Source organism: Cucurbita moschata, unplaced genomic scaffold (genome assembly GCF_002738365.1).
Source record: "Cucurbita moschata cultivar Rifu unplaced genomic scaffold, Cmos_1.0 Cmo_Scf00027, whole genome shotgun sequence".
Classification (NCBI taxonomy): Eukaryota; Viridiplantae; Streptophyta; class Magnoliopsida; order Cucurbitales; family Cucurbitaceae; genus Cucurbita; species Cucurbita moschata.
The window spans coordinates 422,427-444,985 of NW_019268543.1; the positions used below are offsets into that span (position 1 = coordinate 422,427).

At 34.7% G+C, this 22,559-nt stretch overlaps 4 protein-coding genes across 10 annotated transcripts in view; 3 read left to right on the plus strand and 1 right to left on the minus strand.

The window, feature by feature from the left end:
* The window catches only part of LOC111462606 (K(+) efflux antiporter 6), an 8,162-nt gene extending 1,905 nt beyond the window's left edge, over window positions 1-6,257 (plus strand). Inside the window, exons 5-20 of the mRNA XM_023106239.1 lie at window positions 29-90; window positions 161-236; window positions 351-425; window positions 1,250-1,321; window positions 1,404-1,487; window positions 1,767-1,835; window positions 1,948-2,025; window positions 2,130-2,218; window positions 2,814-2,910; window positions 3,026-3,079; window positions 3,687-3,782; window positions 3,887-4,075; window positions 4,165-4,242; window positions 5,213-5,257; window positions 5,642-5,731; window positions 5,837-6,257. Of these exons, the coding sequence (XP_022962007.1) occupies window positions 29-90; window positions 161-236; window positions 351-425; window positions 1,250-1,321; window positions 1,404-1,487; window positions 1,767-1,835; window positions 1,948-2,025; window positions 2,130-2,218; window positions 2,814-2,910; window positions 3,026-3,079; window positions 3,687-3,782; window positions 3,887-4,075; window positions 4,165-4,242; window positions 5,213-5,257; window positions 5,642-5,731; window positions 5,837-5,920 (1,338 nt within the window). The 3' untranslated portion in view covers window positions 5,921-6,257. The remainder of the gene's footprint in view (window positions 1-28; window positions 91-160; window positions 237-350; window positions 426-1,249; window positions 1,322-1,403; window positions 1,488-1,766; window positions 1,836-1,947; window positions 2,026-2,129; window positions 2,219-2,813; window positions 2,911-3,025; window positions 3,080-3,686; window positions 3,783-3,886; window positions 4,076-4,164; window positions 4,243-5,212; window positions 5,258-5,641; window positions 5,732-5,836) is intronic.
* A 1,006-nt stretch (window positions 6,258-7,263) lies between these two features.
* Window positions 7,264-12,570, plus strand: LOC111462608 (homeobox protein ATH1-like). Of its 4 annotated transcripts, XM_023106242.1 has the most exons (7): window positions 7,265-7,565; window positions 7,660-7,761; window positions 8,779-9,681; window positions 10,088-11,227; window positions 11,306-11,661; window positions 11,765-11,825; window positions 11,905-12,570. In XM_023106242.1, the coding sequence occupies exons 4-7, from the start codon at window positions 10,313-10,315 to the stop codon at window positions 11,995-11,997; spliced, it is 1,425 nt and encodes a 474-aa protein (XP_022962010.1). In that variant the 5' UTR covers window positions 7,265-7,565; window positions 7,660-7,761; window positions 8,779-9,681; window positions 10,088-10,312; the 3' UTR covers window positions 11,998-12,570. The 4 variants fall into 4 exon arrangements, with proteins under 4 accessions (XP_022962013.1, XP_022962010.1, XP_022962012.1 ...); XM_023106245.1 differs by lacking the exon at window positions 11,905-12,570 and having other exon boundaries at window positions 7,264-7,565; window positions 11,765-11,878; XM_023106244.1 differs by lacking the exons at window positions 7,265-7,565; window positions 7,660-7,761 and adding an exon at window positions 7,904-8,201.
* LOC111462611 (protein NDL1) lies at window positions 12,359-16,713 on the minus strand. 4 transcript variants are annotated; one of them, XM_023106247.1, is made up of 11 exons: window positions 16,449-16,713; window positions 15,630-15,729; window positions 14,772-14,869; window positions 14,391-14,479; window positions 14,157-14,217; window positions 13,962-14,048; window positions 13,809-13,886; window positions 13,457-13,513; window positions 13,264-13,319; window positions 12,981-13,116; window positions 12,359-12,875 (listed from the first exon to the last, which is right to left on the minus strand). In XM_023106247.1, exons 1-11 carry the CDS (start codon window positions 16,506-16,508, stop codon window positions 12,654-12,656), a joined length of 1,044 nt encoding a protein of 347 aa, XP_022962015.1. In that variant the 5' UTR covers window positions 16,509-16,713; the 3' UTR covers window positions 12,359-12,653. The 4 variants fall into 4 exon arrangements, with proteins under 4 accessions (XP_022962015.1, XP_022962018.1, XP_022962016.1 ...); XM_023106250.1 differs by lacking the exon at window positions 16,449-16,713 and adding an exon at window positions 16,208-16,265; XM_023106248.1 differs by lacking the exon at window positions 16,449-16,713 and adding an exon at window positions 16,051-16,175.
* A 3,301-nt stretch (window positions 16,714-20,014) lies between these two features.
* Window positions 20,015-22,559, plus strand: part of LOC111462896 (far upstream element-binding protein 1) — a 6,338-nt gene continuing 3,793 nt past the window's right edge. The window contains exons 1-5 of the mRNA XM_023106699.1: window positions 20,015-20,451; window positions 20,954-21,237; window positions 21,538-21,627; window positions 21,734-21,805; window positions 21,972-22,088. Of these exons, the coding sequence (XP_022962467.1) occupies window positions 20,094-20,451; window positions 20,954-21,237; window positions 21,538-21,627; window positions 21,734-21,805; window positions 21,972-22,088 (921 nt within the window). The 5' untranslated portion in view covers window positions 20,015-20,093. The remainder of the gene's footprint in view (window positions 20,452-20,953; window positions 21,238-21,537; window positions 21,628-21,733; window positions 21,806-21,971; window positions 22,089-22,559) is intronic.

Sequence of the window (22,559 nt, forward strand, 5' to 3'; positions counted from 1 at the left end):
TTTTTTTTTTTTTTTTTTTTTTTTTCAGGATAATGTGTTTATCATATCTAACTTCAAGTCTAAATATCCAGTGCTACAACTAGACTTGAGGTATGTTTTATTTCGTACAATTGTTCCCAAGTAACAACTGATATTACCCTCTGATTTTGTGCGTTGGCAGATTGATCTCAGACTTGGTTATCGTAATTGTCTCTGCAACCTGTGGTGGCATTGCCTTCGCCTGTGCTGGACAACCAGTATGATTATTTTTTTACCTTAGCTATTTGATGGTGAATAACAATTTTAGGATGTGATCTGATTTCCATGATATGGACAATACAATATATATAACCTGTGTTATATTTTATCAGGTTATAACTGGATACCTCCTAGCAGGATCTATTATTGGACCTGGAGGATTTAACTTTGTCAGTGAAATGGTGCAAGTACGTTGCTCCCGAATCTATTATTTATGATTTTCCAGGGCTCTTTTTTTCCTCTGCCCAAAATTTGGAAAACAACTTTTACATTTGGCATGCTATTTTGAGTGCATGTCCTCGATTCTTCATGTTTTATACATGTCTTCAGTGCTGAAAATGGAACATTCAGGCTTTTAGCTCATCTGAGAAGATTGGGGGCAAAATTCTTGATCTCTTCATGAGATCTTCTCAGATGAACAGGAAAAAAAAAAAGAAAAAAAAAACCCTATCCCTTTTATTTGTGATTTTTGTTTCAGATCCAAAGTTTAAATGCTGAACAATCAATGTGTAGATAGGTCATGGTAAAAGAATGGGCATTGCTGCATTTTGGATTATTTTCTGGAATTCATAAAAATTGGAAGCTGATTATTTTCACGCGCATTGGCCTTTTAACCAAGTTTCTTTAGGTTGATTCTAATTTGTTAGGTCTACAGATAGGGTAGTTGTTAGATAATTAGTTGTTATGAAAGGTTATAAATAAGGCAAGGGAAGTAGCGGTTTTCCATCAAAAGAAAAAAGAAAAAAAAAAAGAAGGTTCGGATGAATTTCTTGTGAGGTTTTTTATTGAACAGAGGTAGCCATCTCCTAAGCTATCACTCTGGCACTATCTTTCTGGATTTTACTACTCTGACGGTGTTTTGTCTATGAAAATCATACTGATATAGTTGGCTCGTGTGATGGTTATTGAGAGAAAAATGACATTTGTTTTGATTTCTTTTCATGTTGCCTTTACCAACAGCCTTATCCTTTCTTTTGTCCTCAAGTTCCTTCTTATTGACTTCTGTGTTTAGGTTGAAACGGTAGCTCAATTTGGTGTAATTTTTCTTCTTTTTGCACTGGGGTTGGAGTTTTCAACAACTAAGGTCAGTCTTATTTCCATTCAATGTCATTCATAAATGTTTATAAAATCATGATACATTTGCTAAGCCTAATGCTGTGTTTTAGCTTCGAGTTGTTCGTGCAGTTGCTGTTCTTGGTGGCTTGCTCCAAATTTTTCTATTTATATGCCTCAGTGGGATCACAGCCTCGGTAATAACCAGTGGCTTCTCTGAATTATATCTTTTTTCCGGTTAACAGCAAATCCAGATGATCGTCTTGTTGACTACCTTATTTTTGCCTGTTGAATTAATTAGTTAGTTTGGATCCTGCTCCTGGCATTGGTTCTAACGCTCACCTTTCCTATTTTTGCATGCCTTCTCTCATAATATACTTTTCATATTTTATTTTATTGATAAATTTTTATAATAAAGTTTCATAGGACTCTTTTCTTTCACTTTAACTTCAGCAGTTCTGACTTTTTTTTTGCAGTCATGCGGTGGGAGTGCTTCTGAAGGAGTATTTGTTGGAGCATTCCTATCAATGTCCTCAACAGCAGTGGTAGGATATTGTATAAATTTTTTGAATGCATGAGAGTGCCAACATTCACTGGCATGGTTTATGGCCTATGTTCTTGTCTACATAATAAAATAACTACTGTCTTGGATTGTAGGTTCTGAAGTTTTTGATGGAAAAGAACTCGACTAATGCTCTTCATGGACAAGTCACAATTGGCACCCTTATCTTGCAGGCAATGTTTTTTTATTTCTTTTTTCTTTTTTTTTTCTTCATTTAACCTTGACCTCATAGGGGAGACAATTATTACCTAACTAATCTGTTTTCTTGGCCTTGCAGGACTGTGCTGTTGGGTTATTGTTTGCTTTGCTTCCAGTATTAGGTGGGAATTCTGGTATTCTTAAAGGAGTGATGTCCATGAGTAAAGTGTAAGTATAAGCAGGGATTTGTTAAACACATGAGCGTACCTTCAATTGTAGTTGTTATGTTGTCAAACAAACGTAGTAGGATCAAATAGTTTTGTCATGAGAATAATCAAGGTGCACACATGCTGGCCCAAACACTCCGCACATATAAAAAAATCTAACAACAATTTAAATTATTGGGCTTAATGCTGTTAGAGGTGTGTTCATTTTAGAACACTTTAGGTATGGACTCGAGGGTTCTCAAAAATGTTTGGGATTAAGGAGCTTTGAGATATGTTTGGTTTGGCTACAAACTTGTGGAGTTCAAAGGTTAAGTTTAAGCTCCTTTGAGTTTGTGTGTCATTCCTTTTGAGGTTTATGTTTATTCTAAAAAGAGCGGAAGTTGGTGCATTAAACCATATTGTGTATTTATTACCTGAATCACATGGAACTAGCCTTTTATGCTTTTTGCAGATGGTTAATTATTCTTGATGTTTTAATTAAAAATCCTTTATTACTAAGGAAGAACGGTAACTGGTTTTGTAATGACTTGTAAATTATGAGATAAATTGTGGTGTATGAATCTTATATTTATGAGGTTTTATATTTTCTCAACCAGGTTGGTGATCTTGGTTACTTTTTTGGTTGTTTTGTCAATTTTATCCCGTACATGTGTTCCTTGGCTTTTAAAGTTGATGATAAGTCTATCATCACAGGTATGCTTTATTGCATCGATACATTTATTATTCTATGGAATTTATAAACGTGATTTAACAATTGGAAAATTTTCAGAAGTTCAGATGCATTTTCTATGTTTATTTTTCTCTGCAGACCAATGAACTCTATCAATTAGCGTCAGTGGCGTTCTGCTTGCTTGTAGCGTGGGTCAGTATCTACTTTCCTTGTTCTGTGTGAGTTTGATTTTATGCATATGCGAAGGTGTCATTTTGAATTGTCATCATTTCTATTATTCAGGTAAGTCTTGCATATTATAAAGTTTTAATCTTTTTAATAAAAAAACCAAACTTTCATTTTGAAACATGAAATTCATACAAGGCATATGAAAAGACAGCCCGCACAGAAGGAGCCCTAACCCACTAAATGGGCCTCCAATCCAAAAGAATAACACAGCTAACTAATTATTACGAAAGACCTTAGAGGCCACCCTCCACAAGGAGGTATAAAACTAAAAAAATTTCAAAAGAACACACCAAATACACCTCAAAACCTTGAAAAACAAAAGAAAAAAGAATCTGTCGAAGTACTTCATTCATCTATCCTTTAAAAGGGAAAGAACAGCACAACTTCCTCTTATTGGCGCCTTTTCTTCTTCTTCTTCTTCTTTTAAAATATAACTCTTTGAAGCATGTGTACTTCAGTGGGGATCCCATGTCTATATGATGAACTTGTATTATTTTATTGGTCACAATATGATTGACTGAAATTATTTTTTGGATGTATTTTCTGTTATTAACTATTTTTACAATTTCAGTGTAGTGATAAGTTAGGGCTAAGTCTAGAATTGGGTTCCTTTGCTGCTGGAGTGATGATATCGACAACTGATCTTGCTCAACACACACTTGAACAAGTAAAGTATTCCATGCTTTGTTTCAAGAGATGCATGACTTAATTGTAATGTTACAAATCATGCATTGATTCCTATTGAGTGATTTTATAATTAATTGTCTACAGATAGAGCCTATAAGGAACCTTTTTGCGGCCCTTTTTCTTGCCAGCATTGGAATGCTGATCCACGTTCAGTTTTTGTGGAACCATGTTGATATATTACTAGCAGCTGTTATACTGGTGATAATTGTAAAAACAATTGTAATTAGCACAGTGGTGAAGGGATTTGGATATAACAACAAGACATCAGTTTTGGTAAGGTTATATTACTATAGCCTCAGCATTCGTCCAAAATTCATGGTATGTTGTAATCAGTCCTCTGGATATTGATTTTTGATGTGTAGGTTGGAATGTCACTGGCTCAGATTGGAGAGTTTGCTTTTGTTCTTCTCAGCCGTGCTTCTAATCTTCATCTAGTTGAGGTCAGTACGGTTATACTGCTTCTCAAGAAAAACATTAATGAGATGCATGAAAAAAATTCTCCTGCTAATCATAAATCATATTGCATGATCTCTGAGATCCTTGGGGCGTTTGGGTGTGGGTTCAGTTTCTTAAGCCTAGACTTAGGAAGTCTGGCGGTGGCGGGTTTAATTTGGGAGTATAGAAAGTCTGGATTGAAGACAATTGTGTTTGGTGTACAAGTTTATGAAAACTATACATTAAATGAATAACTGGGACTCAAATTTACTTAAGTTTCTCAAAAACTGAATGTTTTTCTTATTATTCAAATATGACCAAGTTCAAAGTTAAAAATCGTTTCTTCGAATTTATTTTGATAGGAGAGAGGTGTTTCTTTGAATTGTGTTATTTTAATTGACTAGCTTCAAAATGAAGTACTATATATTTATGCTATCTTAATGTGATCAAGTTTGAACTAAATACCATGGGTTACTTTTGGTACTTAATATTGTGAACCAAATACTTTCTTTAATATGGCTAATTTAATCTTAACTATAATTTATTTTATTCAGTTCAAAATTAAATACTGCTTAGTTTGATTACTTATTTTTCTTCTTGTGAAAATTTACTTTCAATGCCTTGAATATGGCTAATATTATATATATGTATATATAGTTTTAATATGCTAACTTAAAAATTAAATACTCCAAAATTTACTGTTCTATTCATTTTTAAATTACTTGTATTATTATCATTATTTTTTTTTAATATGAAAGTACAAGACTACAAATATGGGGAGGAGAACCCATTACAAATAAGTTACAAAAAACTTCTCCACTTGGACAACAGTGTTGAATAACTGAAAAAATGAACATATTGTTAAGATCACTTAGTTTAATAATGTGTGTATTTTTTAAACTATTCTTATTTAAAAATGGATAAATGAAAAGAATAATATTTTTTACTAAATACTGATACTATGACAATTTTCAGGGGAAATTGTATCTACTGCTTATTGGGACCACAGCTCTCAGTCTGGTGAGATGTAATTCAGTTCTGTATGTGTGTTTGTGTGCGCATACGTAGTATGGTTATGATCTATTACATCAATTTCTTTTCTCAGCACGGCTGTTTTATTAGACTTTTTTTTTATTAGATTAGTTTGAGTTATCTGCTGTAGTATTGATCTTTTTAAGATAACAATTATACTTAAGAATTATGAATAATTTAGAAATAGCTGGAAGTGTGTTGACTCTTCTCCTATGTGTTTGATAACAATTACTTAGGATTGTTTGAATGCTAAAAATCTTTCTTATATGATTTGTATTTTTATAAAATGTTAATGTCTCACGTGTTCACCATATGATCAATTATCTCAAGAAATAAACTTCTGGATGGGGCATTTGTGAACATTTTGTGCAGGTGACAACTCCTTTTCTTTTCAAGCTGATACCAGCTGTCGTGCATTTAGGCGTGCTATTGCGATGGTTCTCTCCAGATAGTCTCGTTGAGGTATAAACTTTTTACTTAAATTTGGCTCCTAGAACTGCTTAATACGCCACTATTTGTTATCAGCTTGATCAAAATTTATCTTTATTTTTTCTTGTGATAATTCAGATTGGATTTAAAGGAGACATCATCCGCTCAGACAGTGTAAAGCAGCGGGCAATGTTGATAGTCCAGGGACCTCATGATTCATGACAGTGATACTCTGATTGTATGTCAATTGAAAATGAAACATCAGTTTCTGCTGGAGGAGTCAAATTCTGGGCTGCTCATCATCCCCCATGTGCAAGTGAAGTCGATTGAGCCAATCTGTATATTTCATGTTTTTCTAGCATCATATAAAAGCGTGTCCAGAATCATTTTTTGTTACACTCAACTGACCTTTAGATATGGAAAAATCAGATAGAGGAACTGTGGGGCCAGTACTGTAGAGGAACTACTATTGTATTTGTCTTCACTATGACCTGATTCTTTGTAAAATGTATTATAGTTTGGATATTTATAATGAAATTGGTACCCTCCAAAATGATCACTTTGCTGTTTTTTTTGCAGTGTCAATATTGATTTTTGCCAAGTTGTCACCTTCAAGACTCTTCATCAGATGCTCATCAGCGAAAAAAAAGGTCCAAGGCTGTAAGTCCATCGATTCCCACTAAACACACGCATTTTAAATTATGGAGATTGAAAATTCAGATATCAAAACAGGTAATTAACAAAATTAGTTGAATAAATAAATGATCGTGAAGCACGTGAACCCTCATAAACTAATTGAGTTACGCACATAACATATGATAATACTTCAATTTATATGCAATCGTATTTAAAAATGAAAAAAAAAATCGGAAAAGTGATAAATGGGCCGATTTTAAACTAATGGGCTTGGATAGGTAGTATGGCGCAACTGGGCTACAGTCTACAACATGGGCCGGACAGTAGTTCTCGATAATGGCACTCTTGTAATTTATGCAGAGAACATGGGTGAATTCGTATACATCATAAAATCGGGACGCCAATATATATACATATATTTTTTTCTTTAAAGGACAAAATCATTATTTTTTAATCTTAATACAACTCAACTAGTTAACAAAATCATTATTTTTTAATCTTAATACAACTCAACTAGTTAACAGTTATCATGGATCAATATTCAAATTCACAAACTAAAAAAAAAATCTTCAAAAGGTATGTTTTAAACTCAATTTAAACACTTTTTTTATGTTTTTTTAAATAAAATATCTTAGATTAACTTTTTTGTTAAACTATATTCTGTGAATGAATTTTTATGTTAGTACATAAACTATTGATGTTTAAAAAAATACTTAATAGATCCTTAATTTTTTAAATTTATATCTAGTATGTTAAATTAAAAATGGCATACTCCTAATTTCTGGTTTCTTTTTTGGCAATTTAAGGTAATAAATCTAGGTCAATATTTATTATTTGTGATATTTTATTTAGTAAATAGGGTTTAATATTAAAATATTAGTTTTGTGATAATATTAAAATGCAGAATTAATATTGAATTTAAAAGAAAAATAGCCTGTATTGGTTGATGGGTGTTTGTGTCTTTTCAACTGAGCACGCACTGAGTCAGAGTCATGGGAAGGTCCGGATATTGGTCACCCACCTTGGGACCTCTCTCTGAATCCGATTGCGAAGCTGTCACGAGGTTTCTCAACTTGTCCAATTTTGGGCGAATTGAGTTAATTCATCGATGTTCAAAGAAAAACATCCCCAAAATCCCTTTTCTGCGTCAAAATTGTTTGCTTCTACGAATGAAGCCCAGTTTGTGGGTTCTGAATTACACAAAAAACCAAACATTAGTAGAGAAGAAAAGGTAGCAATCAGTATTCCCCTTTAGGAGTACGAAGGGCTACGAGACATTGAATTTGAACTCTTCTTTTTCTTTCTCTTTTTCTTTTTCTTTGCAGTGTCCATTGGCAGCATTTCTCTGTTTGGGTTTGCAGGCAACCAAGCAAGTAGCAGCAGACCCCACACCCCCCGGTTTTTTCACACTCAACCATGTGGTAATGGTAAGGAAATTTCATATATTTTACTGTCATTTTTCTTTTTTGTCATTGTGCTGTCAAACACCTTTGCTCTTTGAAATCAATCTCGAGCTTTGAGTTACTCTTCACCATCCAACGTGGAAGCTGAATGATAATTACACTTGAGTTTAATGAATGTACTGTCTTTTCTCTTTAATCCTTTCAAGAACCGTACTCTTTGAAGCATATTTTGTCCATTAACTCTCGCGTTAAGGACACCCTTCTCTTCCTTTCTTACTTGGGTAATCATTAAAAACCCACTTTGTAAGAGAGAGGGGTCTGACTTCAGAGCGACAATTGGGATGCTTACAAATTAAACCCATTAAATGGTTTCACTTACCAAGCCTGCAGTGCAGAGAAAAGGCAGAACCCACAACGCATTCTCTCGAGTAACAGCTCGATGGAAGAGTTGCTCGAGCATTGAGGTTGTAGGTCCACATTATTTCCTTTAGTTATTTCTGGTTATTACCCAAATCCCATTATAGCTTCTTGGTCAGAGCTCAAAGCTCAAAAGAAGATCAGAGTAAAGATTTAGACAATGGGGGAAAAAGTGGGGTTGTATCACCTCAGATCCAATGGCAGAGCTCTAGATTTAAGAATCGATTGCATTGTTTCATCATCATGTTGTTACTTAATGGATAACCATTATGGTTCGAATATGAGCATTAGGGTCACTCTCATTATCCAAGAAGTACGTATAGCCAAAACAAGCAGATGGGTATTGGTTTATTGCGACTTGCAGCCATTAAATTCGTCAAAGATATCCCACAAGATTTTCTCGTCAGTTTGGGTTTGCTTGCATCATCATTTTCAGGCTCTTTTCTCTCCCTTTAAATTCTGAGACTATAACTGTTCAAAAGTACACTGGTGAAACAGTAAAGTTTCTCTCTTTTTCACATTTGATTGCCTTTAAGTTGTTTGTTGTTTGATTCTGAAGAAAAAGTGTGATGCATAGTTCCTTTATTTGCTCTTGCATCTCATCACTTTGGTTTTCTTGTTCAGTATAGCTAAAAAGAAAGGGAGTTTTGTCTGAAAAATGGTGCTGAGAAGACTTGGCAGGAACAGAAGTTTCAACAGAGAGAATCCAGATATTTTGATTATGATGATTGCAGTGGATCAGATAATAAGAGGACATGAGCAAGACAAAGGAGATGGCACAGAGAGGAAGGGCATGGGCCCTTTAAAGCCTGTAACAAAGAGTGAGTGGCTCTGCACCCAAGGGCAAATCTCTCTCTCTCCTCTCTCTCCTCTCTCTCTCCCTCTCTCTCCCCACCCCCTGGTTTTCTCTTGTGCGGCTGTTGCTTCTTTCTATCTTTATCTAGTGGGTCCATTTCCTCCATCTCCACCGTCATGCAGAGTTCTCTTGTGGCCTCTTCACTCTCTTTCTTCCTTTTCATGGTTCTCTGAGATGGGTGTCATTCATTTTCCTGAGCTGTACGTATTTTAGCTTTAATGTTTGTGGCCAGAGATTGTGATTATACATCTCCTTGGTGTTCAATACTCCAAACTTAAGCTTCTCGGGGTTTGGACTCTTGAACCTATTCCGTTCTCCTTTATTCATGCAAAATTTTGTATCACTTTTTTCTACCATCGGCTTTATCTTGATTCTCACCATAGGCACCCTTTTCTGGAGAAACAAGAAACTAATTTCCTTTAGTCTTCTCCTTTTGCCTTTTTAGGCTGTCATTGATCTCCTGTGTGTGAAGAAACATGAATTATGTAACCACTGTAGCAATTTTTTTGCGTTTTATACTTTGCAAGCTTGAAATTCTTCGCTAAGCTATCCCATCCATTTATTTGCCTAGAAATTCAGGACCACAGTGTACTTTTCAGAAGATCAAGTGTGGGGCTTTCACGTTAAGTTTCTCATCCTATTTTGGATGATAAAGATTTATCAAGTGGAAGGTTGGTTTCTTTGTCATCTCATGTAATCAGTGCCCAATCTTTATGCTTTGGCTTGTGGTTTACAGAGTGAGTTTTGATGTGGACCACTGTTTCCTTCACTCTTGTATGTTGTTATGCTTGTTCCCTCTATTGCATTGTGTCGTAATAATTTGTGAAGCTTCCAGGTATGGCTTGTCATTATCTGTAGCATGCTTTTCATTCTTGTGGCAATTGGGTCTAGATATGCATGCTACCACTGCTAATTTCCCTTTCAATATTGAAGTTAATTCTGGTCTAATGTGATTTTGGATGTCTGGATTTAGCTGAAAGTGCTCCTCCTTATGCTTTGAACTGGGAAGGTTTATTTTTTGTTTGGTACGAACAACTTGATGTTGCATTGAACTTAGAAATGCTATTGGAATTGCAGCTTGAACAGTTGGAAAATGACTTGATTAATGCTCTCAGGTGGATGTGGCTAAGCCCAAATGACTTCACTTTCAGAACCCAGTCGATATGTCCAATTAATTTGACCGTAATGATCTGAGCCATATTGCAGCTGAATTTCCTATCCTTTTGACTCTGCCAGAATCTAGATGCTCTGTTCTTACTAGTACTGATATCTGATCTGTTGGGGTTCTTAGTTTCTTCTCCAATGTCGACTGCTCTGCAACAAATCGATCTGGGGGATGCTTGTTCGAGTCCCTCTGGTAATGTTGAGTTTCATAATCAGTTAGCAGGAGCAATTCCTGTTACTTGTTTTCAATCCACCTCTCTTACTCCACTGAACGTTATTTGTGAAAATACAAAAGATTCAGCATTTCCAGACCGTCATTTCCAGCCATTAGAAACTTTTAGAACGTGCATCATACCCAGTACCTCTAATGCTTTAAATTCTTCATTTGCAAGTTCTCTGATCTGTGAAGGTGATGAGTCTTTATGTAACTTGAACAACAAGTGGGAAAGCCAGAGGTTTAACTGTATTCAGCAACTTGCAAGGGAGAATCCAGAAAGATCAGATTTCCAGACCATCTCGTCTATGGAAAATCTGAATCAAAATGGCTGGATGCCATCTAATACTATGAACTCCAAGTTATGGAATGAGCTTTCTCTTAGTCTTGCCACATCTAATCCCGTCCTTAGTGGAGGAACCAATTTTCTGGACCAGTATTCACAGTTGACCTTTTCTGGTGCTACTCAGCCTTGCTTGAATAGCACAGAATTAGCCTCGAACCTGAATTCGTGCAACTTCAGGGACCTCTCTCTAAGTTACAGATGTGGTAGTCCTGTTCACCTCTCTCAAGCAATAGCGGGATCGAGATATCTCTCGGTCATTCAGGACGTACTTTCTCAAATTGCAAGCTATCCACTAGAAAGTTCAGAACAAGATAGGCATTTAACATCCACAGTTGGGTTTGTGCCATTCTCATCAAGTTCCCTGGATGATAATACAGTTGAATTCGGTTCTGATGTAACTGGTAGATGCAGTTCACAAATTCAAATGGAGATTCAATGGCAAAAACTATCTGGTGACGCCAAGAAATCCCATCTGTTGACTCTACTACAATTGGTTGGTTAACTGAATATAATGGTTTACTGAATCTGTCTTTGTACTGTTCTATTACTGAACAACTTGATAATGTTTCAGATTGATGAAAGGTACAGTCAATGCTTGGATGAGATCCATACTGTTACATCTGCATTTCATGCCGCCACTGATTTGGACCCTCGCTTGCATACTCGTTACACTCTCCAGACAATCACTTCTGTTTATAAAAACTTGAGGGAGAAAATTACTGATTGTATTATTGCTGTGGGGATGCATTCTGACACAATGTGCACCAAGGAGAACGAGAAAACCTTCGAGGCATCATTCATCCAGAAGCAGTGGGCTCTCCAGCAGTTGAAAAGGAAAGATAGTCAATTATGGAGGCCACAGAGAGGCTTACCTGAAAAATCTGTCTCAGTTCTAAGGGCATGGATGTTTCAGAACTTTCTCCATCCGTAAGATTCTGAGACAAATTTGGTTTGCATCTTGAAGTTATGTAAAATAAGTTGAAGGAATGTTTGTTCAATGGAATTGTGTCAAACTGTTGTGATTTTTCAGGTACCCCAAGGACACAGAGAAGCATTTACTTGCAGTAAAAAGTGGATTAACCAGAAATCAGGTTCTTGCTGCTTCAGGATTTCCTTGAATTTTCATTTCGTCACCATTACTGAGTTTATGCCATTCTTGCATTTGGGCAGGTTTCTAATTGGTTCATCAATGCTCGTGTTCGGCTGTGGAAACCGATGATCGAAGAAATGTATGCTGAAATGAGCAGAAGAAAATCCAGTTAAAACTCGGAAGGGATAAGAATTCATCGACCCAGATAAGCATCTGCAGCAATAAGATGTCAGCTTGAACTGTGAATGATTGAGCATTATATAGTGAATGATTAGACAAGTTTATCTCGGACTGAATTCCAGCGTGGATGTAACCACAGTGAACATTCTATATATTCTTTAAGGCAATCGAAACATTCAACCTGAAGAATTTCTTTTGCTTCGATCTCCTTATTGCTACATCTCCAAAGACTAATTAAATGCAATAATTTAAGGGTGAAAAGGAAACATTACTGATGATCGCGAAGAATCACAAGCTTCATTCTGCAAAGAAAAGGCAAAAGAAAAACATGGTCAGAAGTAGGCGATCTTTCCATCTAAAAACATTATTTATTTATTGGAAATAAATTATTCTGGGATTTACATTACGGTCCCCCTCTCCTCTTCAACTAACTCTTTTGATTACAAATGAAAGAATGACAAATTCTGATTTCTGCCTAGAAGTTTTCACTATCAATTATCCTCTTTCCTTCTCTATCTACATCTCACACCTCTCACATTCATGAACTGATGGATTGCCAGAGAAAAGACAAAAAACTATCCAAGTCCTCGAGCACAAATAAATACAAAAGGCGATCTTTATTTTCTTTTCTTCTGCCTACTTTCATCGTTTAGACTTCCAATGAGATTCTTGTTTTGATTGGTTTTAACTTCAAGCCCATGCTTTCTGGCGAAAGAAGCTCTGGAGCAATGCAAGATGGGCTCAAGGGGCTTCTTGGGCTGACGCTAAAATGAGATGGCCGATACATGCCATATCCCATGAGAAAATACTCCATAGGTATCAACATGGCATCAGGCTGCTCCTCCGTCACCATTGACCCACATGACTGAACCTGCAAATAGAGCTTGCTCGCTTTAGTTCATCGTAGTATAAAGCCCGCTTTAAGATTTTAACGTATGAATAATCTCCAAAGAGGAAAAGAAAATTTTGGACATACTTCCACTAGGGCACTGTATCTTCGGTCTAGTTTAACAGTCATGTGGAGGGCCTCTGAATGGAAAGGGGACCTGTCCCCAACAAATATCAATGAACGGCACTTCAGTTTTCTCAACCCTTCTGAAATGTCGGGCCTTCTGCATTAAAGAAAAACAATGTTAAGGAAGGATGACCTCTGACCCTCATACATAATCAAATCATAAAATCTACGCACATCAGAGGGATAACTTGATGAAAAGCACAAATTCTTTAACGCATCAAAAGATTGGAGTTCGATACATTACCCATTCATCGCTTCAAGAAGCCTCCAGACATTTGAACTTTGCCTCTCCTCAAGCGACTGTAGAAATAGGACATGTGCATAATGTTTGATCAAAAAAATGCTCAACTCTTAAAATTCGTTATGTTTTCCAACTGTGTAATAATTAGCAGTTTAAAGTTGCTAAAAGAAATCTAGAAAAATGCTGGATTACTCACTCTTTTGCATGCTTGAACTAAATCAGACTCTGGTACTTGAGAACAACCACGAACCTCCTACAACCAAACAACCAGCAAAGTACAAATGTCCAATCAAACTCAGTTGATAAAGAATAACTCTAGTAAGAGCTTGAATTTCTGTAAGTAACCTGAAGTTGGTTCGTGTTTAGGTTAGGAAGAAAAATGAGTTTAAAAGTTCGTAGTCAGTGTGTAACCTAAGTAATGTGTTTTAAAAGCCTGGATTTAGGTATCCCAAGTTATATAGGATTTAACAAATACAAAGACTGCGTAAAGGAAAGACCAACATCACGACATAAATTCTGCGGTCTAACCCCAAGCTATTTTGACCTACCTTACTGAAATACCGCTTTAGCAAGAACTCCTTCACTACCCCACACATGCCGTAGAAATAAACCAAATTTGACATCACCTGCATTTGGAAAAGTTCGTTTATAAGTTGATTCCAATAAACCAGAAGATGATCGCAAAAGTTCAGAAATAAGACCTTATTATACAGCCATTCTGTCCAACAGGGTGCTGTGCATATGGGAGAGATCAATATCAAACCATGAACACGATGCCTGTGCTTCATCTGCCACCAACAAGTGAAATCAATATATGAGAGAAGTTTCCAAGAGGACTTGAAAAAACAAACCAGAACAAAAGCATCACGTGCATGGTGAACAAGGAGAAAACTTACAGCGAAGAGAGTGAGGATGTAAGCTCCAGCAGTAACACCCATACACATCACAGCGCTAAGTCTGGGAGAAAGGGTAAGAAGAAGAGTAAGTAATCGGGTTTGTGCATATCCATTCTAAATCGAGCTCATGAGTAAAACAAATAAGACTTCCACGTGTCAGACAAGTGGAATTCTAAGCTAGTTGAAGTTTAAGTTACACAAAATTGAAAATAGCCAAAAGGAATACCGAATTACCCAAAATAGTTAAGAACTTCAGCAATTTGATCGGCCAAGTCATCTGCAGAAAGTACAGGATCATCAGGGCAAATTGCAGCAGCTCCCAACTGCAATAACTCTTGAACAAGGTCCCAATATGAGAAGAATTCATGTGAAAGTGGAAAACAACGTACTTGTTGGAAAGTTCATTTTCATTGAAGCCACACAAAAGAATTATATAATAGGTTATTTTCTGCATAGAATAGATAAAAAAGAGTAACTCGCTCATAAAAAGGTACTCACTAGTATGAGTGAATTGCTTTGTAATCTATTCTATGTAGAAAACAACCTAACGTAAAAAAAAAAAAATCAGAGAGAGAGAGAGAGAGAGAGATATAAGACCATGCCAATTATACAAACCTCATGTCCAGGAGGGCTGATATGATAAATGCAAAAGTTGTGAAGCAATAACGAACAAGCTTCTGGACAAAACATCAATCCTTGGAAGCAGAACATATCTGATAAATAATGAAACATAAGGCATTTAAACATTGGTAAATAACCCGAAAAAATCAAAGATAGACACTAAAAGTTCAAAGTTATAAGCCATACATAATTTCATTTCTTTTTAACTCATATTAAAATTTATGGACCTTTGGTTTTCAGATTGCCATGTTTTCATTAAATAACTTATTTTTTCTATCTTGAAAGAATGAGCTTGTCAAATAAAAATAAATGGATTTCAAAAGCTACTATTAAAAGATAGAAGACAAATATGTGGGTGAAACGATTTTTTTTAAAAAAAACCAAAAAGACAGATGGTTTCAACCAAAAGGACCGTAGATGATAAAGATAACCAATATTATCGAATCCAAAAGATTCAGCATGTAAAATTAAAAACAAAACAAAAAACCATGTAACGCAAGTAATGAAAAAAAAAACTACTTATTCTGAAACAAGAAGGAAAAAGTTAAAAAAAAAAAAAAAAAAAAAAAAAAAACTCAATTATAATCAATCCAAAACTCCAAATTGTGTCTATTTTACTGGAAGATCTACTTTACACTCAAAATCATATTTTGGATATTACATTACAAGCACATCTGACAAGACTGAAAACAAAAAAGATTCATCACTTTTCTTTTCTTGATGACTGGAAATGCCCAAAATCATACAACTTCTTTGCCGTGGGTTTAAATCAAAATGTAACTTGAAGTGACCTAGCTAATATACGCATACAAAAATGAATAACATTTTACAAGACACATTCTACATACTCACGATTTAGAGCTAAATCAGGATAAGTGATTAGAGCTGGTTTTTCCTGGTCTCCAACCACTGTGACAGACACAGCACCATAACAGGTTTTCACAAGATACTCCTGCCATAAACATGATTGGACAAATATTAATTTTTATACGTAATCGCCTGAAGTAAAGTGAAGAATTAATCTAATAGTTATTGATGAGTTTGCATTCAAATTAAATTATTTCGGTGAAGACAGCTAACACCAACAAAAAATGAGAACTGAATCACCTAAAATAAAAGGCGGCAAGTAGAAGAATCATAAATGAACTACTATTAAAAGAGGATTACAAAAGCTTAACTATATGGAAATTCATAGTTGAAGACGCAAACAACATAATAGATTAAGCTAGAAAACATAACTGATAGATTCTTTCCATAAAGAAACTTTATCTACTTAAATTCAAAATGTATTTCTAAGCTAGTAAACAACCAACTTCCATCCAATTATGGTATGAAAACACCCAGCGCCAGTGATTCTAAAGAAGACCATTGAATTTCAAAAACAAAGAAAGGAACTCCATAAAATGCAAACGAAAATCAACAGCAACTACCCTTCCAAAACCAAACCAAAATCAACAATGCACGACCAACAAGGAAGGGGACGAATGCAGCCATTAACCCGACACAGAAACCTCGATTAACTTCGTCTAAAACGATCATTAATTTCATGAATTCGTCCAAACAAAACATTATGAACCCCAATTTCTTAGCAAGCATACAAAGAATAAGTTCAAACACGTCTAATCACATGAATTTACACAAATGCGTAAAAGAGACAGGAAATGCAGGTACCTTTCCCCCAGAATAGATCGACTCCATATCCACCGAAACCGAGTCGCTCGAATCCCCCATTTCTCTCTATCCTATATTCTCTCTTTTCCCTCCTTCCCTTCTTCGCCACTCAATACTCAGAATGCTTCTTCGACCTTTTATATACCACCAAATCTCTTCAACAATTACTCCTACATTATTTGGGATAATTTTTCAACTCGTCGCACCGGATCGTCCGAGTCGAGACGAGTCACCGACGCCGCGTTCCCCCTCATCGCACATTGACAGAAACCTCACGAGCGCCCTGTAACGAACAAACTCTAACTCGATACCGTTGTTCATTTAACCATAGTTAGAAGGCCGACAGTTCAATCGAGTTACTAAAATGCTCATAGTCTCCTTTGACAGCAACACGCTTTCCTGCCAACGAAGGAGGGCCTTACCGTCTTTTCGCTTATATTTTAATTAATAATAAAGAAAGGAATAGTAAGTAGTTAAGCTTTGACTAAGAAGGGATAAAAAAAGTGTCGCATATTTTATTATGGGCCCCAGAATTTGTTTTTACGTTTAATTAAAGTAAAATAATCATTAATATCATAAAGTATATAATCTGTACAAATTTGGGAATTTAAATAAAAAAATAATTTCCCTTTATAATATGCTAGTGTAGTTTTGTAATTTATCGCATTGCCTAAAACCAGTGTGTATTTAATGAAAATTAATTTTACAGAATCTAATTGTTTTTAATAAATATTGTGCACAAATACAGTTGAGTTTTCAATAATATTTTTGCACCATTAAATTAAGTTTATTCAATTCCATCCTTTCTTATCCAAATGGATATCATCTTTATTGAATAATAAATTTTTAAAAATTCATAATATTAATTTAAATTTTGAAAACATTTTTATATAATAAATAATATTTACGAGCTTAATTTTAATAAATTGAAAACATGATTATAGATCAAATTTTAATAATTTTGATTATTTTGGTGACATGTTTAAATATGAGAAATGTTAATTTATGTCGTATATTTTAAAAGATTGAGTGTCAAGATTTGTATATTTACGTGTCTAAATATATTAATAAAATAATAGCGACATGTCAGTCTTTTGCTATTGAAATTTAATTTTGTTGAATGAAATATCTAACTACTAAATTAGAAATGGTATTTTTTAAGTTTAATTTATTAAAAAAAAAAAGTAAATTTACCTACTACGTGTCGTTTTTGTAGAAGTGGAAGCATATAATATGTTATCTTTATTTTTTTTTTTTTCTCTCTTTATGCTTTATTTTGTTTTGGAATTTTGTCCGCTAAAGAGAAGAGGGTGCTTTTTTTAATATTGTTTTTAATGAATATAAAAAAAATGCAATATTTAATTTTGTATCTTTATATTTACACCTAGACGTGGAAAATCATGTAAAACATAATTTTAGACTAAAACACGTGGAAGAACTTCATTCGTTTTTTACATTGTATTTTTTTTAACTTGAAAAATCCACATTATATTCTAGTAGAACGAGATTCCCGATGCATACAACGAAACGCACTATTTCCAGCTTTGTTTGTATGAGTAATTATGTGTGTTTTTAAAAAATAAAACTATTGATATATACATATACATACGAAAAATTTAAAAGTTTATTATTTGAATATATTACTTATATGAGTTTAAATTGATTTAATCAACCGGGTGAAGGAATAAAAATCCTAATAGGGCCAATTTACGTCCTCGTTCTTTCTCAGAGATTAATGCATATATCCAGTTCTAAGAGTAGACGAAAGATAATATTATAAATTTATGTTGTCTGGCGTAACTTGTCTTTTGAGAACGAGCGACCAGTGACCTATTAGTGATGTTGATTCAAAAAATGGGTCATTTTAACCCCTTAAAAAATTACCTGTAAAAATATTATTATTTGTATATTTAAATAGTATAAAAAATTAACTATGTTATCACTAACCAAATGTCAACCAATATAACCTCTAAAAACAAATAAATAAAAACAGGTACACAAAAATAGAGGGGAATCGAATTAAAGAGAGAGTGAGAAAGCAATTAAAAGCATAGGGGGCGAACAATTAATGGCATTAATTGAGAGCGGAGGCATAAAGTTTCAGAAGGAAAAGGGCAATGGCAAGCATGTGAGTGGCCGAGCAAAAGCGCCAAATTGATTGCTCAAAATATGAATAAATATCCAATCCCAAGTCTCCACCTCTTTGATTTGCCGCTCGTCTTGCTGCGGCCTTCGCGTTCACATGTGCTGCCCTTGCTCCCCACAAGTTTTCAGCGTCCCGAGTTCGATCCCACCGACACACTTCAAACCCTTGTTATTTTATTTTTATTTTAGGTATAGAGATTAAAAAAAAAAAAAAAAAAAATTGTCCTTTGTGGTTAAAATGAGAATTAATTTTTGTGAAAATTATCATTAACTTACATTTGTTTTTTTTTTTATATTAAATTTTATAACGCGTTTAATACGATTCTATTTTATTATGATTATATTTTATTATGTATTTTCTTTTGCTTATTTTAATTGCTTAATCATTGAAGACAAAAAGTGGAAAATAAAAAAGTCTCCCGATAGAAAAGACGTGCCGACAATTCATTTCACATTTAAGTTTCTAAATCTCAAATAAATCATGAACGAGACTTAACTCTCTGAATAGTAGATATATATAGTTAATTTATAATTTATAATTTGTTACTCGTACACCAAATAATATAAAATTATTAACTACACTGTAACGCTCTATTCGTGGATAATTTTTTAAGATGGTTAATAAATGGTCTACATTTTTTTTTATCATACTAATATTTTGTATTTACACGTAACATAATATGGTTAACATAAGATGGTTTAGTGGCAAATTGACCTGAACCCAAGTCCATAGAAGTTAAGCCGAAGACCAATGAAGCTCGAGCCCGTTGGGTCAAAAGAAAAAATAAAATCGAACTATACAAATCAGTTAACCTTTAAATAATATATGGGCCTGATTGTAGCCCATATCATACTCAGGTTATGGGCCGTTCAAAAAGGCACGGCTGGCAGAACGTAGGCCCAATACTTCGTGATCATTGTTTGAGCATCCATATGGAACTATGAATACACATCAGATGAAAATTAATTATTAAATTTAAATTGAACTAAAATAAACAAAATCAATAAATTAAAAAAATAATGATATTAAATGTTTAAAAAATTATCTCCAGTTAAATTAAATACTGCTATTCGAAACTTAAACCAATAATCTAAAAATAGGATTCCGTTTAATCTTAAAATTTAAATGTTTATAAAGAGTTAGACGTAACAAATATATAAGGAGATTTAATTTTCTTTTTTGAACAATTTTCATATTTTAAAAAATTTATTAAATAATAATAAAAAAAATGTGTGTGTATATATATTTTTTAAACTAAAAATTTAATACAAGATTAAATAAAGTTTTAGGGAATGAATTTGTAATTTAGTTAAAAAAAAAAAAAAAAAAAAAACATTTACTTGAAACGACAAAATATCAGGAGTGACACTTGACGACTCGACAGCGCTATGCTATAAATTTCCAGCGCCGAAGCGTCTGGTCATTTATAAAAGCAAAACCCATCCGCTTTCTCGCCTCCAGTTTTATCGTCTTTAGGGTTTTCTCTCAGACTCGAAACAATGGCTGACGAAGCGCAGTATTCATCTGGTACCGATACTACATCCAACAAGCGCAAGTACGAGGACCAACCTCCACCCATGGTCACCCGCCGGCCGACTGGCTTTTCCGGCCCCATCACTTCTCCCTCCTCCGATTCGGCACATCCTCCGCCTCCGTCGTACAATAACGTTCCGCCCCCGATGGATGAGATCCAGCTCGCTAAGCAGCGTGCTCAGGAGATTGCCTCTCGGTTGATTATCTCCAGCGGTGGGGTTGGGGCCGGTGCTGGACCTGGCGTTGGGGGTGATGTCAAGCGTCCGAGAGTTGAGAACGGGAGCGGGTTTGATTCCTACGACAAGGGTTTTAGTTCTGGTGCAGGTAATTGCTATTTTTTTACTCTTTCTTTCTTGAATATTTCATGCTTTTGTATGATTGTCTACCTTGTATTGATTTCTTATAGACGTAAGTGAGGTCAAAGTAAGCCGGGTTTTATACTTGAAAAGATGAGGGAACACTGGATAAAATTACGTGTGTGCTAGGTTATATTTATCTTGGTTATAGAGCGACTTGTTTATAAAAAAGATACAGTATTCACGATTTACTACAGGGGTTAAGAAAAAGGCTTGTGAAGTGGTTTGAACTTTTTTTTTTTTTAATTGCATTTGGGGAACCAATGCATGGGGGATGTAATAAACGTTTCAGAATTTCAGTTTTAGTGTTAGGTTATATTTATATTGTGTTCGATTTATTTTCCATTGTCTTTTACCCCTGTTTCCTTTAAAAATTTAGTAAATTGTTCTGGTAACATATTATGGTTTAAAAATTAAAATTGTGTATTTGATTGGATGCAAATTTGCGACCTTGATCTGTGTGGATGCAGACCTGAAGCCTCACATGTCAAGTTCAGCCCCATCATCTATACCTGTTTCCTATGGTTTCCAAGGGACAAGCAAAAAAATTGAGATTCCTAATGGTAGAGTCGGCGTAATTATTGGTAAAGGTGGTGAGACCATCAAGTACCTTCAGCTCCAGTCTGGTGCAAAAATACAAGTTACTCGTGACATGGACGCAGATCCCAATTCTGCTACCCGGATGGTTGAGCTAATGGGTACCTCTGATCAAATTGCTAAGGCCGAGCAGCTGATGAATGATGTTCTTTCTGAGGTTTGTCCTAGTTTTCGAACTGCATGGTGTATCATGGGGGAGCTGTATCAACATTTGTGTGTGGTCTCCTCTTAAAACCGTTGGCATGCCGTGTAGCAATGCACTGGCTTGTATAAAGGATGAACTATTTCATTACTATTTTTTCAATTACTCTATTTTTTCAATTACTAACTTCATATTATTGGCAATATTTTATTTTTAATTTCCATACAAAATTTGATTGAATTCACTTTGGTGGTAGATAGGTCTTTTAACTTGGCTCGAAATGATTTTGTCTCATAAAATTAACATTTGAAACAGGCTGAATCTGGAGGTTCTGGCATAGTATCGCGGAGATTAACAGGTCCATCAGGATCTGAGCAGTTTGTCATGAAAATTCCTAACAATAAGGTTCTTAAATTAGTTTTGGAATTTCCCAAGTACTGTTTATCTATTTTGAGAACATATTTCTTGTTTATTTATGGAACTTCTGATTGTTTTAATGTTCTTTTTCTAGGTTGGCTTGGTTATTGGTAAAGGCGGTGAAACAATCAAAAGTATGCAAGCTAGGACTGGAGCACGTATTCAGGTCTGTTCACTCTTTACACACACATTATATTTCAAACTTAGTTTAGTACCACATATATATATTTTTTACTTCAATTGTCCAACTCTTTTTCACTTTTTGTTCATATGACATAAATTATTGTTTTTAATTTGGATTACGTGGGATTATCTATTATGATTTTCCATAGGTGATACCATTGCACTTACCCCCGGGGGATACATCTACAGAACGAACCTTACAGATTGATGGTTCAAGCGAACAGATTGAGTCAGCAAAACAGTTGGTTAATGAAGTTATCAGCGAGGTGCGTTTGCACATTTCGGTTGCATTAATATTATGCCTTGTTTAGTAGGAACCATTATCTAGCTGACACCTAATTTACATGGATTCTTGTTTGAATTTTTGTTGTGAGGTGATTATATTGATTTTTCTGTTTGGATTTGGTTATTTCTTTTACTGTTGATGCAATGTTTCCATTCTATTCTTAAACCTCTTCACTATAATGAATTCTTTGAATATTTAGGGTTCCGCCTCAAGACCAAGGTAAGTATTAAGCATGTGGTGTAGATTGGACGTTGAATTATTTGCTTGCTTTGACTTGTTTATTCAACTTTTTGCTTTGACTTGTTTATTCAACTCTATGCTGTGATATGGGAGGGATTTGGTATTCATTGGCTTAATATGCACCACTCAGTTTTGTGTCGATTATGAATTTTTTTTTTTTTTTTTTTTTTTTTTTTTTTTTTTTTTTTTTTTTTTTTTTTTTTTTTTTTTT